This window comes from Schistocerca americana, chromosome 11 (assembly GCF_021461395.2).
Source record: "Schistocerca americana isolate TAMUIC-IGC-003095 chromosome 11, iqSchAmer2.1, whole genome shotgun sequence".
Lineage (NCBI taxonomy): Eukaryota > Metazoa > Arthropoda > Insecta > Orthoptera > Acrididae > Schistocerca > Schistocerca americana.
Window position 1 is genome coordinate 178,810,268 of NC_060129.1, and position 18,778 is coordinate 178,829,045.

The following is an 18,778-nucleotide window of genomic DNA, read 5'->3' on the forward strand; positions in this document are numbered from 1 at the left end:
AATATATAATGGTTATGGTATGTCTTGTTATACATAACAGGTCTCAATACAAAGGTAATGGTTCCAAGTAATGCTGCCACCTGTTATAGAATTTTTCAATTTTTCTGATTTGGTACCTCTTGGAAATGAGTTTCTCATTTAATCAATATCATTGTAAAGGAGTCTTCTCTAGTTTTAAGACCTCTATATATGCAACCTGCTTTCCGTGGAACTGTCTGACACTCTTTTCTAAAACCCTGTGAACCACTATTTCTTACTGAGGGACGAAAGGTGCGAGCCAGTAAAGGAGTATTTAAGGACATAGTTTAAAAAAATTTTATTTCAACGGCTGCACCCCAGTCTTTTACAAGTTTCCTTCCACAGTAACTCCTGAAATGCCTGTGTGACCCAAGCTGCCTGCCTTTCAGAAGTGTGGCATTTATGTCCTCTCTCCCAACCTTGTCACATGTCGCCTCCATGTTCTGGAAGTGGTCCTGCACAATATCATCACAGTGGCTTCGCATGACATTGCACACACAGTGAGCACCGATAACAGAAAAGGAGGTGAATAAATATCTGTCCCCTTCCACAAAGTCCACAAGTCTGTATTGTACAGCGGAAAAGATAGGTTAACGAATAACGATAGTCGATGTAAAGGAAGGTTAGAAGCCAACACCTAGTTTGCAGACCATTATCAAAGTATAATCACTGATATAACTGTAATGATATCCTTTGCCAGCTTCTCACTCATCTTGGATCTCAGCGATTCTGTTGATCCATCCAATGTAGGAGACCAGTTTGGTGTAAGCAGCAGGTGTTTCATCTGTGCAACTGCTGCTGCAAAAGCTGGCCACACCAATCTGCAAGTCTCTTCTATCAGTTTGGAGAAATAGGCCGCCACCGTTATCTGCCTGCAATGTAGACAATTAGCTTTTATTATTTATTATTTTTATTATATATAATATTATATATATATATATTCATATATTCTATCACTATATACTATTTATTATTATTTTCAGTGGCTTGCTTCGATGTATCATATGTGAGTGTAGAGATGGTGAGTATTGTGAGTATTGTAACACTCCATTTGTTCGACAGCAACACCAATCGAGAGGACATCTGCCAAAATTTTATTAAGGCTTCATGGGTGGTCAATCGTCCCTGAGTAAGAAGCGATTGACATCCTGTGGGGATGTTGCAACATGAAACTATATCTAACATTAGTATCAAGTCATAAAAATTTCTGCAGTCAGTGATCATCACTTAGGATGCATCATACTGCGAAATGATGTCTTCTACAAGGACCATTGCAACTTCAATAGTCAGCTGAGCTTGGGTGACAGTGCAGTGGAATAGATGAAAGTCGGCGATCTGGCCCTGAGTGTGGGGTGATCAGCAGTTTTTATCTACTATATCTGATCTTTTTTTCCACCTTAACATAACCCTTCCATCCTCCTTTAAAAAACTAAACTCAACAGAATGTAATGAATAAAATTAAATAAAAAGTCAAAATTATAAATTTTAACCAAATATAAAATAATTTGAAAATCAGAAATTACAAATTTCTAACCCAGAATGAAAATGATTGAAAATTACTTAAATATAAATTTTGACCTGAACAAAAAACCTCACACACGAAAAGAATTTAAGATTTTGAGAATAGAGGGATAAAAATAATTATAAATTTAAAGATTTTTCTGTATATAAATTGATTCATTACTTAATAAGCTCGACATTATAATTGTTTCAAAAAATCAATGAGTTTGAGTTAAATTTTTTATGTATATTGCTGGTTGTGAATGTTTAAATAACACATATGGTGAAAAATTTGTGTGGAGCTTGATAGTGAATGTAGAATTATTTTTCCAAACAGATGTAATAAATTAATTAATGACTATGATTTTAATTACAAAGGAATGAAAACATATAAAAATAATGAGTCTCTGATCTGGAGTTCGCTACGCTGACTCCATAAATATTTCACTATGTGACATACATTTTAAAATTCGGTTTGTAGAAATGTGATAGAGAATTTTTAAAATAAAAAATGTAAGCCCACTAAAAATATAAACTCATTTTCTAATTTTTAAAATTTTTTATATTTTTTATTTTGTAAAATCTAATAATGTTTTATCTTATGAATTACTTCTTTCACCAATCTGGTATTCAAATATACACAAACTTTTTTCATTTTCTAAAATGTAACAAATTTTTAAATTATAAATTTGTTCTCCCAAAAATCTAGTATTCAAATATTCATGCATGACCGAAAGAACAGACACAATATCCATTTAATGTATAATTCTAAAAAAAAAAAAAAAAACAGGTGGTGAGCGCGCGCGACTTCAGCGACGCAGCAACTCGCCATCGCTGGGTCCAGAGATGCTGCCTGAGCGACGCGCAGCAGCCAGTCGCTATCGAAGAGAACCGACAGCATCAACGATAATTAATTGTCAAAAGTTGGCGTGGCGCTGCTTGTTTGTTCGCGTAAATGGTTCCTATTGTATGACGTAATAGGTAGGTAGTTGCCAAGTAGACCTCTTACCGACTAACTTGATATATCGGGGTACATCTAGGTCGGACAGGATACCGACCCATTGCGTGGTGTACTGAGGCACCGCAGTTGGTGTTTAAGGCTTGGGAGAGGGAAAGAAGTTTTGCTGGTAGAACCAGTATCTTATTTTGGTGCAATTCACGGAGGCAGCGTGGATACTTTGTATTTTAGGCCCCTGTTCATATATGTGGCTGTGACGGTAGTTTCCTCCCAAAGCTGAGCAACAGAATGTACGTAGGCTCTGTGTGATTTTATAAATAGTCGCGGATGAGACACTGGTTTTGACGAATTTATGTGCTAGGCCGATCGATTTATTGTCGTCCTGTGGACAGTTCAGTAGTAAGGAATAGTTTGCTGTGATAGATACAGCGTGAGCCGTGTTAGAGAGAAGGAGATTTGCAGTTGATGAGTTTTTGGGAATCGTTGGAACCGATATCCTGTCCGTGGTGTACGATTAGTGGTCGCGGCTCACCCATAGGTAATTGGGTTGTTAGCTGCTTTGTTGGAGTGGTTTGGTAGTGACTGGTGTGTGTCGAGAAGGGAAAGCCTCGAACACATTTTGTTGTTGTTGTTTAAATACCACGATCATACAGCGGACCTAGAATTATCTCGTATAGATTCGAACTGTTTCACTATAATATGATAGATCGCACCAGTAGTTGAGTTGACAAGCGACGACAAAAAAGGAACCATTTACAAGCAACACTCAATCAAGGAAAACTTTGTTAGTCAAGTGACGAGTGTTCTGTTTCAATTTAGGGAACTTAGAGGGACGAATTTTGCTGACGCCCAAAGAGGCTCAGGATTGTGTTAAATTGTTACTTAAGGTTAGGGTTAAAGAGGTTGTCGCGCCTAGGAGCTTTGTTTGTATTTATTATTATTATTGGATTTCAGTTGTTGTGGGATGTGTTAGTCTTTGCTGGCATTCGCCCACTTACGTGAATTAAATTATATTGAGATAGCTAGACCCAATAAATACAAGTTTTCTTGGGTTAAAAGAAACCCTTACGTGTGGTCAATTACTAGCTGTTGTGTATAGCTATAGTTTGTGAGGAAAGGAAAGGTTTAATTTCAGAGATATTAATAACACTTTGCATGACACAATTTTACGGTGGTATTTGTAAGTTTTGCCTGAACAAAAAATTCATTAATTGAGTTGATCGACGCTAAATATACAGAGGCTGGATACTCTAAACAGTTAAAACGATTTCATTTATGGAAAGAGTGTGCTAAGTAACTTGAATTAGAATTGAAGTTGTCGAAAGTTATCACGGAAAGTCAGCGATTATACTTATAACAAAGATTGGTAAATCTGTGGAACACGTTACGTCGTGTTATTTACATAGCAACGCTGGACTAAACACAAAGAGATTTACTGGTAGCATCAATTATCTTAATCCTTATAGATATCGGTGAAAGCAACTTGAAGTGAATTGGTAGTAACACGAAGATATAACGGAGATAAAAATTATAAGTAATTAAAGGATTACGAGACATGTTCAGATCTAGAGTTCTGCGTTGTGAGAATTTTGTTGTGTGTGAGAACAATTGCAAGCTAGAGATAACATTTAACTTTACATAATATAAACAGTTATTGTATTTAAAGTGTTTTGGTGTTTTGTTTTGTCCCATAGTACGATAACGGGAGTTGTTATCGAAATCTGCCTGTGTCGTAGTTGCTGCCCCATATTGTTAGTCAGTGTCATTGGAATGTTTTAGCGTGGTGTAATAGTGTCACTACGATTACGACGTTGTGTGTAGTAAAGGTGCTGTTTATTATCATTCGACATTTTAGTCTGCCGTCTCGTTAATGGTTATGATTGCTGCAGTATTAATTATCCGAGGGTTGATCTGTCTTCAATTTGTCTTTTAAGGGTGCAACTACGGTACCAGCTAGACTTCAAGTATTTGCCAGCTGTTCCTCTAAGACTGGAATCTTCTGAAAACTGATAACGATCCACAGTCATAACATCGACTGTAAAATTAAAACTGTACCAAATTCATGCTGTAGTGGTCGATTGGTTCGCTCAAGTAATTTTGCGCACCAGGAAGCCATACATCAGTGGCATAACGACGTTGGTACAGTGCGATCTGTTGTCGTAGTGAGTTCGATCGTGAGTACCGTCAGTCGGAGCATTGCAAGACGACGGATTCACGCCCTCCCATCGGCATGATGAAGCACTGCGAGCCTTTGGTGTGTTCAGACACACTTGTACTCTTTCCAGCCTTAAACACTGACGTTAGTTCTGGCACAGTCCGCTGCTGGTCCTGTTTCACCAGTCTGCCCGGCCACTCGACTTCTAGACGTGGCTTCACCTTAGTTTCGTTTCGTGTTGAAGACCCTCACCACAGCACTCCTCGAAAACCTGACGGGGCGTGCAGTTTTCGAAACGCTCGTGCCAAGCTCCCGCGCCATCACAATCTGCCCTGTTAAGCACAGGCAGATCACGCATCTTCCCCATTCTGCACATGGGCTTAATACTACGAGGTGCAGTCAAGTTCTAAGGCCTCCGATTTTTTTTTCTCCGGACTGGAAAGAGATAGAAACATGCGCATTGTTTTAAAATGAGGCCGCGTTCATTGTCAATACCTCCCAGAGATGGCAACACCGTACAGCAGATGGAATTTTACCGCCAGCGGCGAGAATGAGAACTGTTTTAAATACTTAAAATGGTGACGTTTTTCTTACTTGAACAGCGTGCAATCATTCGTTTTCTGAATTTGCGTAGTGTGAAACCAATTGAAATTCATCGACAGTTGAAGGAGACATGTGGTGATGGAGTTATGGATGTGTCGAAAGTGCGTTCGTGGGTGCGACAGTTTAATGAAGGCAAAACATCGTGTGGCAACAAACCGAAACAACCTCGGGCTCGCACGAGCCGGTCTGACGACATGATCGAGAAAGTGGAGAGAATTGTTTTGGGGGATCGCCGAATGACTGTTGAACAGATTGCTTCCAGAGTTGGCATTTCTGTGGGTTCTGTGCACACAATCCTGCATGCCGACCTGAAAATGCGAAAAGAGCCATCGAGGTGGGTGCCACGAATGCTGATGGACGACCACACGGCTGCCCGTCTGGCATGTTGAAGCGCAATGGGACTTTCTTTTCGTTGGTTGTGACAATGGATGAGACGTGGATGACATTTTTCAATCCAGAAACAAAGCGCCAGCCAGCTCAATGGAAGCACACAGATTCACCGCCACCAAAAAAATTTCGGGTAACCGCCAGTGCCGAAAAAATGATCGTGTCCATGTTCTGGGACATCGAGGGCGTAATCCTTACCCATTGCGTTCCAAAGGGCACTACGGTAACAGGTGTATCCTACGAAAATGTTTTGTACTGCAACAAAAACGTCCGCAAAGGGCTGCGCGTGTGCTGTTTCACCAAGACAACGCACCTGCAGATAGAGCTAACGTTACGCAACAGTTTCTTCGTGATAACAGCTTTGAAGTGATTCCTCATGCTCCCTACTCACCTGACCTGGCTCCTAGTGACTTTTGACTTTTTCCAACAATGAAAGACACTCTCCGTGGCTGCACATTCACCAGCCGTGCTGCTATTGCCTCAGCGATTTTCCAGTGGTCAAAACAGACTCCTAAAGAACCCTTCGCCGCTGCCATGGAATCATGGCGTCATCGTTGTGAAAAATGTGTACGACTGCAGGGCGATTACGTCGAGAAGTAAGGCCAGTTTCATCGATTTCGGGTGAGTACTTAATTAGAAACAAAATCGGAGGCCTTAGAACTTGAATGCACCTCGTACATGCTCCATGCAGGTATTTGACTAGCAGGCATTCTTCGCAAGGTGACGATGCTATCTCATGGGCGGGTTTGTATTGACAGTAAGACGGTGGTTGCAAGGTTATGCCTGATAAGTGTATATGTAATGTAAAGTATGTAGAACGCCTGGTTAGATGTAAGAGAAGGCCTAATGGGCCTAATATTGGCAGGTTAATCAAATAAATAAATACTCAGAAAGAAAGCTTCACGATATTTGTATTGGGAGCTGTGTCAGTGTACCTTACTAGCACCTGATTAGAAGGTAGTAACAGATGCAGTATCAGAACTCACATGACACTCTCAATTAATTTACAGACAGCATTTCTTGTTCGTATTTGTGGTAAGTTTTCGCTCACTCTTTGTGCGTGCACCGTTGGTGGGCGAACACGAAAAGGTTTTGAGAAATTCGATAGAGAAGCGTAGAAAAAATACAATTACTTCAACTGAATGTCTATGGGAACACGGAAACTGTGAAGCAAGAGCATGTGTATCACATAGCGAAACAACTTAGGACAGTGTTGAGAAATGTGGTGAAGGAAAGTCAGGCACAAAAGATGACTCTCTGTGGGAAAGCATATTGAAGTTTGAAAGAAGAAAAAAATTGTAAAGCTGACTCATTATTATGGAAGAGCCATTGTTGACAATGCTCCAGATACTGTGGCGAAACAAGTGCTGCATTGTTTGAGAGATACAGAGTCGAGCGAGTGTGCCAGGACATACCCTAGTCCACTGCTAGTTGCACCACGTCACCATAATGCATCTGTGTGTAGCACACGCATTTTGAACCAAAATTAAGAATGAAATTAAAAGTTTAAGTTGTTTTTTTCAACTTTGTCAACATATGCTTTAGTGTAATAATGTTTAAACTGTCAAGTATCAGATTGATTAGGACAATATTTTACCTAAATACAGTTTAAAGAAAAAAATAAGTGGCGCCTAATAATAAACGTAGCAAACCATAAATCAGTCACAATGCGCAGATGTATATCAAAATTAACTGGTACAAGTCTCAATGTGATTAAAGAAATATTTTAGTCAGAATCCAGGTCTTTTTAAAAAATTAAAGGCCCTAAATATTAGACTTATAAATGTGAAAATTTGTAAGACGCTTTAGTTCAACATAAAAATTAATAATTACGTGACCCCATTAAGCTACCTCTAATAGTTTTCGAGTTATTTACTGATAACTAAATTTGGAACTAAAATGTCCTTATATGTAGTACATTAAGTATCTGTTCTATTAAAACTAGAAATTTTTGGTTACAGCATGTGTTAAAATCTATTAAATAATACAAGTATAACAAGTTTCAGGACCATGATGTTAATAACAACCAATGCAAGGTCTCTTAAAGTTGCAGTTCAGAGGTCATGATCTGCTGTCAGTTCCATTGTAAAACTTCTAGAAGGCAAAGTTTTAAGGCAGGCGACCAAAAAGTTTTTCTGTGATTTTAACCTACTTACCTACATTCATACAAAAATTACAAAGATTCTAAGTTGATTCATAACATTAGGTTACCTTCTATTCGGAAATTGGATGCACTCAGCGAGAGTACAGCAATCAGTCGTCCCTTTTTAGATTTTATTATGCAAATCCGGATTTCGGCTAGTAACTAGCTATTCCCAATGCTAAAAATACAATAAGTACATAGTCAGATGCTATAGTAAGAAGTTGCAACTAATGGCATAACTTATATGATTTGTGTATCACATACCGCTATTTTTTATTCTCAGTGCATGTAAGCCCGAGTTGTTTGGGCGTCAGTCAGAGTTCTTTCAATACTATTCTATACAGAAAGTAGGCTGTGTGGGGAACACATTGGTTGGTTGTATGACGCCATCTATATGAGCTACATTCATAATATTTAAGGGAAGTTACACACTTCAAATTTACATGGGAATTTCATAAAATAAAACATAAGTAAAATTTTTTACAATGCTGTCTGACTTATTTCATATTTGCTGGTAGATATAAATACATAAATAAATAAATAAATATAATTATGAAAAAGGTTTTACCCATCCGACGTTACTATATATTTACCGGCAAATATGAAATAAGTCAGACATCATTGTAAACAATGTAACTTAAGTTTTAATTTATGAAATTCCCATGTAAATTTGAGGTGTGTAACTTCCCTTGAATATTATGAATGTAGTTCATACAGATGGCGTCATACAACCAACCGATGTGTTCTCCACACAGCCTGCCTCCTGTATAGAATAGTATTGAAAGAACTGTGACTGACGCCCAAACAACAGGGACTTACATGCACTGAGAATAAAAAATAGCGGTATGTAATATACAAACCATATAAGTTATGCCATTAGTTGTAACTTTTTATTATAGGATCTGACTATGTACTTCTTGTATTTTTAGCATTGAGAATGGATAGTTACTAGCCGAAATCCGGATTTGCATAATAAAATCTAAAAAGGACGACTGATTGCTGCACTGTATAATTTATAATCCATAAAATTGTTATTAAATGTTGTGTGTAGGAGAAAGCGGCCGTTTAGAGACTGCTACTGTGGGCGTAGGGCGGATGGCAGCAGGTGTTCCCTTGGTCGTCCGCTGCGCCACGTATATAAATACAGCCTGAGAGGCAAGACTAGGCTTCACTCCGCCCCCAGCCACTGTAAGATCCGCGTCACGCTGCCTCGGATGACGTCAGAGTCAGGATGTTACAAAACGCTTATTTTAAGTAATGATGGAAAGTGAACTTGCGAGCACTGTACACCATCCTGGACTGCTTAGAGCTCGCAAAAGTAACTGTTAGTGTGCGGCCCATAATGTTAACAAATCCGCGTGGCAAGTGGTGGCAATTATTTTCCACTTTTGTCGCGAGCATTTATTTTGATTATCAGTAGTCAGGGCGAAAGACAATTCTGTAGAAACTTACCGTAGAGATTATCTGTGAACTGCTCATAGTGCTGTTTAGGATAGAGAGATATATTGTCAGTATGAACATAATGAATATTAAAATGTTGTGCATGTGAAACTTTACCAAATATGTGTATAAATTAGAACTCAAAATCTTCATTTATAATCATAATCCTTTTACCGTGACGTCCGTTGTGTTGTTGTATCGTAAGGCGCCACGTATAGCGTTTGTATATGTGTACGTGTATGTCGTTTTCGCCTCTTCTTTCCCTCGTCGATATCAGAGCATGAGAAATGTTTATGTTAGTGTTTATCTATTTGTTGTTGACGACACACAACTACACGGCCACGGTATCACCTGATTCCTGAATAGCTAGTAGCTTAATATAGTACAAAGATAGTGGGTATCGATGCTGCGTTATTTAAGTGTGATATTATTCTTCACTTAACCTTTGAGACTTTAAGAACCAGCTACTCTTAATCAGGCCCAAAACCCTACTTGTAACGAGAGCACTTGCGATCAGTGTGTCACAATATTAATAATACGTAAGGCTCTACGCCATTATAAGAAAATATCACTGCTCATGAAATAACAACATATACGAATGAACTTGTTTATATTTTTCCTTTTTATTTAATCAAATGCTTTCAAATGTTTATTTCACGCCCACAAATCATCCACACCTCGATGTAGAGTGTAAGCGTGTGCATGAAAGAGCATGAGCTTTTGGGTGGCTAGACTACTTCGACCAACAGGATTTAAATTGGATTTTGAAAATGATCTTTCTATCCAAACTTACATCCTCCACAGTGGCTCATCAAATATTCTACCCTTTCGCAACAATTAAGAATTCGCGTAAATTGTATTTTGGCGAGTTTAAAGCAAACCATCGGCGGCGCGAAAGCAGTCTTAATACCGTGACACACTCTCGACGCTTACCAGCCTGTCACGAAATTGACCTGCATGCATCTACAACCAATTTCAAGTTCGTAATTCGCCCTACACGATTGTGTGCAATTGAACTTCGTCCAATCAATTATTTCTGGAATCGTAACAACTGATCTCGACACTGACAGTCCATAAACGCACGATTAACACTCTTTTTTTGTTTCTAAGAGTAAACGAATGACGTCACGTCATCTACATAGTTATTAAAATATTATTCCAAACGATCTCAAACATTTATCGTCTTTATATTTTAATGGTAAAGTTATGATTTACTATCGGAAAGTAACACATAACAGATCGCAAATCGCACTAACTAAATGACAGCTTTGCATAGCGTCGGGACTTAATCACACAAAACTATATGAAGAAATCCCCCAAATCTCAATTTCTCCATACTAACTGATAAAATAAGATATTCAAGATCTCATAGGTCAGTCCTGACCCGTAATGTTATATGTCCCCGTAATGTTATATCCTGATCCCGCTGAGCAAATAGAGAATAGAAACATTTCATTCACTGGGCTGGACAAGAATGTGGACTTGCATACTGGGAACTATGGCCAGTACGTTCTCCACCACTTTCTGGCTGACCACAGAAATAGTTGCCAGGCTCTCATAAAAGATGGCGAACAATATTTACAACAATACCAATTTCCTTAGTTAGTTGCTGCTAACAGGCTACTAAAAATGGAGAACTATGTGAGAGTTAAGACGGAACCAGTGTCTGACAATGAATCCTCAGAATGAGAAACTAAATTTAATGAGGATAGTTCTATCGAACCAACAGATCGAATAGTGGAGTGTGATTTCTCAGAAGCAGAATCTGATTTGAATTTCGATGACACTGCAAAGTTAGAACCTTTTCTGATGACGAAGTAGTTGAAATACACTCCTGGAAATTGAAATAAGAACACCGTGAATTCATTGTCCCAGGAAGGGGAAACTTTATTGACACATTGCTGGGGTCAGATACATCACATGATCACACTGACAGAACCACAGCCACATAGACACAGGCAACAGAGCATGCACAATGTCGGTACTAGTACAGTGTATATCCACCTTTCGCAGCAATGCAGGCTGCTATTCTCCCATGGAGACGATCGTAGAGATGCTGGATGTAGTCCTGTGGAACGGCTTGCCATGCCATTTCCACCTGGCGCCTCAGTTGGACCAGCGTTCGTGCTGGACGTGCAGACCGCGTGAGACGACGTTTCATCCAGTCCCAAACATGCCTAATGGGGGACAGATCCGGAGATCTTGCTGGCCAGGGTAGTTGACTTACACCTTCTAGAGCACGTTGGGTGGCACGGGATACATGCGGACGTGCATTGTCCTGTTGGAACAGCAAGTTCCCTTGCCGGTCTAGGAATGGTAGAACGATGGGTTCGATGACGGTTTGGATGTACCGTGCACTATTCAGTGTCCCCTCGACGATCACCAGTGGTGTACGGCCAGTGTAGGAGATCGCTCCCCACACCATGATGCCGGGTGTTGGCCCTCTGTGCCTCGGTCGTATGCAGTCCTGATTGTGGCGCTCACCTGCACGGCGCCAAACACGCATACGATTATCATTGGCACCAAGGCAGAAGCGACTCTCATCGCTGAAGACGACACGTCTCCATTCGTCCCTCCATTCACGCCTGTCGCGACACCACTGGAGGCGGGCTGCACGATGTTGGGGCGTGAGCGGAAGACGGCCTAACGGTGTGCGGGACCGTAGCCCAGCTTCATGGAGACGGTTGCCAATGGTCCTCGCCGATACCCCAGGAGCAACAGTGTCCCTAATTTGCTGGGAAGTGGTGGTGCGGTCCCCTAAGGCACTGCGTAGGATCCTACGGTCTTGGCGTGCATCCGTGCGTCGCTGCGGTCCGGTCCCAGGTCGACGGGCACGTGCACCTTCCGCTGACCACTGGCGACAACATCGATGTACTGTGGAGACCTCACGCCCCACGTGTTGAGCAATTCGGCGGTACGTCCACCCGGCCTACCGCATGCCCACTATACGCCCTCGCTCAAAGTCCGTCAACTGCACATACGGTTCACGTCCACGCTGTCGCGGCATGCTACCAGTGTTAAAGACTGCGATGGAGCTCCGTATGCCACGGCAAACTGGCTGACACTGACGGCGGCGGTGCACAAATGCTGCGCAGCTAGCGCCATTCGACGGCCAACACCGCGGTTCCTGGTGTGTCCGCTGTGCCGTGCGTGTGATCATTGCTTGTACAGCCCTCTCGCAGTGTCCGGAGCAAGTATGGTGGGTCTGACACACTGGTGTCAATGTGTTCTTTTTTCCATTTCCAGGAGTGTAGATGTCAAAATGGAGAAGACAGAACTAATAAGATTATCAGATCATGAAACTGAGCTCAATATGTCTGAAATTCAGCCAGGTCAGGAAATGCGAGAAACTCCTTAAAAATCAGTGGAAATGCCAAGTGGCAATGTAGAGGCTCCAAATTGGATGCAATTAGTGTTTGCTAAATTTGCATCACATCGTTAAGAACTAAACAGTAAGAATGAATCCAGTAGTAAATAGTTAAAGGATAGTAATAAAGAATTAAACAGTAAGATTGACTCTAGTAGTAAAGAGTTAAAGGATAGTAATAAAGCATTAAGGGATAAAGTGACCCCAAAACCGAATAGTTTAAATTATAAAATTGACGCTAATCATCATGATCCACAATTCAAAGTACGACAAAAGTTACATGAACTTCATAGCGCATTCAAAAGCGAAATTGATAAAGTTCGCAAAGATTTTAAAGATGCAGATGAACTTCTGGAAGGGGGTTGCCAGAAAGAATAGGTAACGAATCCGAACTTTGCTCTAATAGATTTGAAGAAGTAACTAGTAGAGTAAATGCTTGTAAAAACATGTAAAGAAAGTAAAATCTAACTATGAGAAATTATGTGAGGATGTGAACAAAAGGTGTTCTGCCAGAGCAGAAGCAGTAGAAACACAAGTAGATGAACTAAGTGCTGGTATTACTAACATAGAAAATAGAGTAACCTCTAGTAGTGCTAGTAATACTACTGTAGAGCATGTGTCTGGAAGGTAAGCTGTCTTGGTACTGGCACAAAAGAATCATTTCCTCACCTAGAGGTGATGTGGACCGGGTCATTGATATTTGGAGCGACTTGAAGGAGTAGTTGCCACTGAGGAGCGGATGCAAAATGATAACATATCTTCTAACCAATCATGTAAACAACAGAAATAATGACAGTGGGAACGTGAATGTTAGAAGTGTGGGGGTTCGGAATACAAGGTCTAATTATCATAATCGAGGCCGTGGTAGAGGAAGAGGGGGTAGACAGTCACCACACTTTCGTAGCAGTCATTATGACGAAAGCAGAAATGTAAATACTGTATCGTTGGGACTAGACGGAGACCAAAATGCTACCCTATCTGATGCTGTATCAATTGAACATAACAGGAAACAAAATCCCGTCTGTGAGGAAATGAGGAAACTGGCGCCTACAAGGCGGTAACAGTATATCACAGCCAATAACAAAAACACAGACCATAGTAAGTCAACACACGCAAACAGAAAACAGGTATGATGAAATAAGAACATATAGTACCACTGATGTGTTAAACCACTCTCATAATATAGTTGACAGTATTTCGGATATTTTGGAAAAATGGATGAGAGAAGAGCAAGAAAACGCTATAGATAATAGGGAGGAAGAAATTAACGGGTTTCAGTCTGATACGGACGAAGATGAGGCAAAAGCTTACATCTTCGACAATGATGGCAATCTGAAAACTAAAGTTCCGGTAGAGGAAGTAGACTCAGTTTCGCAAAGTTTTAAAACGGAGGAATCGATGAATGAAGGGGGTAGCAATAGTAATGAGGTCAAGGAACCTAATAGCTGTACTGACTTGCTGCAAACTGTAAAGGCAGACGACAGTATTATAAGCAGCAATAGTGCGCAGGGACGCTGGTGCTCAGAATAAGAGGATAGTTTGACGGATGTGCAGCAAACTGAAGTAGATTGAGTCGCCAAGTGTTTTGATTTAAAATTGGTGGACAGGTTGGAAAAGGCAGCTAAAAATGTAGAGATTGATGAACCCCAGAATCTAAGTGTCAATGTACTTGCAGCTGAACAAAACTACTTTAGCTGGAAACAAATTTAGAAGGATTTATTAGAAGATGATTATGACAAACCTGTTCAGAGTAAAATAAATCACCCTATTATAAAAACTAACATCTGAGGAGTAACAGTACTTTGTCTTCTTGACAGTAGCAGCGAAGCAAATGCTTTGTCCCAAGCATTTTTTGATTCTATTCCTAATAAGAGTGAATTACCTGTCATTAAAGTAAGTAGTTTGAAAATAGTAAGTGCTACTGGAAAAGTTTCTAGACCAGTACAGCACGAAGCTTTGATGCCCATTGGTATAGGTGGTGTGATAACAGATCATCTTCGTTTAATCAAGCTCGGTTTATGTCTTGATATATTAATAGGTACAGATTTTTTAACAAAGTATCAGGGGAGGATTGACTTTGACCAGAACAACTTAGTTTTAACCTTATCTGACGCTCAGGTAATGAAAGAGCCTTTTATATGAAGTTATATAGGCGGTAACAATGAAATGTGGGAACTGCCTATTAGGGTGATGAAGAATTAAGGATACTTACAGGAAGATACTGAATTCAGTAATAATGTGCAAGATGTTAATGCGGAAGAGAGCTATATCCTAGAAGAAATAGAAGCAAAGGTACAGCCAACAAATCAAATTTGTGATAATCAAAGAGCAGACTTAAGGAAAGTATTAACCACACATTACAATGTATTCTCTAACACACCTGCTGAAGTTAAAGGGTATGAATGCCGTTTGAATGGAAAGCCTGTGCAGGTGTTTCTCAAGAAACCTTACCAGATACATGTTTCAAGAAAACAAGCAATTAAGAAAGAAGTTCAGCATATGTTGGCATGGGTTGTCATCGAGCAAGCAGTTAGTGAATATAATAATCCTCTTGTTGTTGTGCCTAAGCGTGATGGAAGTGTTAGATGATTAGTACTGGATGCACGCTGGTTACATGAAACTGTTATAAGAGAGGGTGGCCGTCCCCAGACTTAGGTACCTTACATCTATGGACATAACTTGTGGGTATTGGAATTTGCCCCTGGAGAAGGAATCACGTAAATATACAACTTTTTTGTTTGAAGGAGTGTGCTACCAGTGTAAAGCAGTCTCATTTGCCTTAAATATTTCTGTGTGTGCCTTTCTAAGAGTAATGGCTCATGTATTGGGGCAGGAATTCTTAGATCAGGTAACTATTTATGTAGATGATATATTGCTGGTAACTCCCTCATGGGAAGAACATGTCAGTCTACTGGACAGGGTATTGGAAACTATAGAAAAAGTAGGTATGAAACTGAAGTTAGAGAAGACTGAATGTGTAAGGGACAAAATAAAATTCCTGGGCCACGAAATTAGCAGGGATGGTGTATTGCTTGATCCCTCCAAATTACCAGTCATTGAAAAGTTTGAAGCGCCCCAAAATAAAAAGCAACCGAGTCAATGTTCGGGTTGTTCGGATTCTTCCTCCGTTTTGATAAAGATCACTTGTTTAATGCACCTTGTTTACTCAACTTGTTGAAGAAGAATACCCCATGGGTTTGGACTCAAAAGTGCCGGTCTGCTTTTGAAGAATTAAAACACTGTTTGATAAATAGTCCGCTTTTACACTGCCCCGATTTTTCAAAACCTTTTGGTATATCAGTGGACGCAAGTGGTTATGGGATTACAGTAGAGGTGTTTCAGATGGAAACAGAAGGCGACCAAGAGGTTCATAAAATCATCACTTTTGTGAGTCGTTCACTGCAACCTGGTGAGCAAAATTATGGAATTTCTGAATTGGAGGCACTGGCCATCGTATTTGGTATGCAGAAGTTTGACCATTATTTGTTAGGGCCCAAGAGTAGAGAGACAAGGCTGGCGTCTCCTCTCAATTGTTGCCAAATTTATCAAGATGGCGGATCCAAGATGACGGCAATAGATATGGCAACGTCACAATGACGTGATGGTGGGAATTTCAAATTTTGACGGGAAAATAGGTCAACTGGTCTACCTCTACTAACCTAACCCCCTCCCCCAGAAAATGTTGGGAAGTTCAAATTCCAGCAGGACAATGCAACACACCACAGCTACCTCCACTAACCTAAGAAAATGGCGGGAAAATAGGTCACTTGGGCTATCTCCACTAACCTAAGTCATCTGACCAACACCTCTTCCTAGGAATTGGTGGTAAAAGGACTCGCCTGCGCTGGATAGGACGTGTCAGCGAACGGCCCCCCTACACAACTCCAAGGTGAACATGCTGGGCAGCACACTCATTCCAGTTCCAAATGTGAGAAGCCTCTGGGCCGCATGTGCATGTTTATCGCTGCTGGCGTGATACCTCTCTACCTGTGGGTACTCATCGCACAGCTTGTACTATAGAAATCTGTTCCAATGCTTCCAGAATAGCACAGGGTGCATTGTTTCTAGCGATCTTAATGGGACATGCGAGCTGCATCTAGTCGTGCATGCATGTTTACCTGCCTGGCATGGCTCAATGTTAATCTGACGTCATATGGCTATGTAAGAGCCAAGTCGACCTCTCGGAAATTGTTAAGTGCTGCAGAAATAGTTAATGCTCGCTTTTGTAAGAGCTTTCGTGATATCTCAGCTTGTCTGCATGGAAATTCTGGTCCTAACAGGACCTGTTAACGAAACTAGCCCAGAATAACACCGAATGCTTTCTCCCTCGCATCCATAATAGGACACCCCGTTCATTACTTATCAGTCCCTGCTAGGAACTAGTAAAGTGCTGCAGAGATAGTTAACCGTCGCTTTTGCTGTAGCATTCGTGTCGTCTCAGCTTGTCCACATGGAAATTCTTGTCCAAATATAAGCTGTTTACGAAAATAGCCCAGTATAACATATTTTTCAGTGTAACTACAATTAAATAATAGGATTGCTGCCATTGACACCGAGCAATGTACTGCGAGAAAGCTCTGTAACTCCCATCCACATAGAGATAGATCGTAAATTATGCACTATGCTCAAGGTGCTAGAAATATGTAGTGCACTGTCTGGTATACTTTGATGATGTGTGTGTTCGAGAGTTAACAATGAATGGACGTACTGTACAGTCATCTAACCACATTCGAAATGATACTCGCAAAGTAGAGAAGTGTTGGTTTAGCTATGATACTGAAATTGGGAAACATGCTGTTACAGCATCTGTCAGTGTTCAAATTACTGTAAAATTGCTAAAATTGTTGGCACTATCAACTGTGATGCTTAATATTACAGTACATGGACGGTGTCTTTTCTATCTCATCCATCCACTGGTACACTGTTGGTTACCATATTAATGATTGACTGACACCACCAGTTTGAGATGGAGAAAGAGTTTTGTTGGAGGGGCAACACCTTCTGGGGATGGCTAGCACCGAAACAGTGATTGCGTACATGGCTGCAATACGAGAAATCAGTCGAAACAGAATGCAGAGCCATCAGCTATTCCATCACTGTGACAGATGAGTTTAAATGTAAAGGTCGTCAGTCATGTTTGGACAGCAATTTGGAAACTCTCCACAACGCCACCAAACTTTTCCAGTTTCCTTATGTCGTAACTGTCTTTTATTTAAGATCATCCAGTGTATGCGTGGTGTGTTATGGTAGCAGCAGTAACAATATGACTTATACCGTGTGGTGTCTAGTTTTCTGAGAGAAGCAATGGATCAGAAAGCGTTAATGTCATTTTAGAACCTGACACAGACCTCGAAGTCGTGCTGGAAAATAACAAAATGTATAGCAGTGTAGAAAGCGTGTTACAGCAGAAAAAAGCGATGTTTCAAACCACAACACAGGGTCACAGGGATGGCCTCTTCGAATTACCATATAGTTTTTGGAATACGGTCATCCACCAACAGTACAGGCGATGCAACATTGCGCTGGTCTGTGCAGTGGATCAATACCCATATGTTCAATAGGCTTGTCACACGTGCTCGCTGTTGGCATGTAGACGGTGTTTGTTTTCGATTTATGGGAGGAGAGAGATGCAGTAAAAATCTTATTTAGTTCTCTGTAGGATAAAGTCAGTGGAGCTTTTATAGTTCGTAATATGTTGGATGGCTTAGAATAATGATGGTAGCATGTTGGGGTGATAGACGTGAATGCGGCCTGAGGGACGCAGATCTGCTTTGGACAGCAGTACCTGTATGTAGTCTGGGGACGCACCACAATGCTGTAGCATAACCCTCGTCCTTCTTCCAGTTTCCACGGTGTTTTTTCTACTACCTCGCGTTACAGGAGGAGGCTTCGTTTGACGCTGGCCTTACACATTGTACATAGTTAGCGGAGCTACGACAACATGTTCTCATTTCCACCGAATGGTCAAAACACGGTCCAGTCGCACTAACTCAGATCACTCTGTTTCTACACGGTTTGCAGAAGGCGGTAGATCAGCTCTCTCCGACTTCTCTTCAGTTCATACTTAAATTGGAACGACCACATGCGCAAAGCTGCAGAAATGGCAGCAGCTGCAAGAGGCTTTGGGACTAATTTTACTGTAGCAGATAGGTTCGATAAAGGTGATTTGAGTTGAGGTATGAGAGTTCAAAAATGGTTCTGAGCACT

General features: G+C 40.7%; 1 protein-coding gene across 1 annotated transcript in view; it reads right to left on the minus strand.

The window, feature by feature from the left end:
* Window positions 1-441: 441 nt before the first annotated feature.
* LOC124553497 (kallikrein-8-like) overlaps window positions 442-18,778 on the minus strand; it is a 166,310-nt gene continuing 147,973 nt past the window's right edge. The window contains exon 6 of the mRNA XM_047127351.1: window positions 442-890. Coding sequence (XP_046983307.1) covers window positions 723-890 — 168 coding nt within the window. The 3' untranslated portion in view covers window positions 442-722. The remainder of the gene's footprint in view (window positions 891-18,778) is intronic.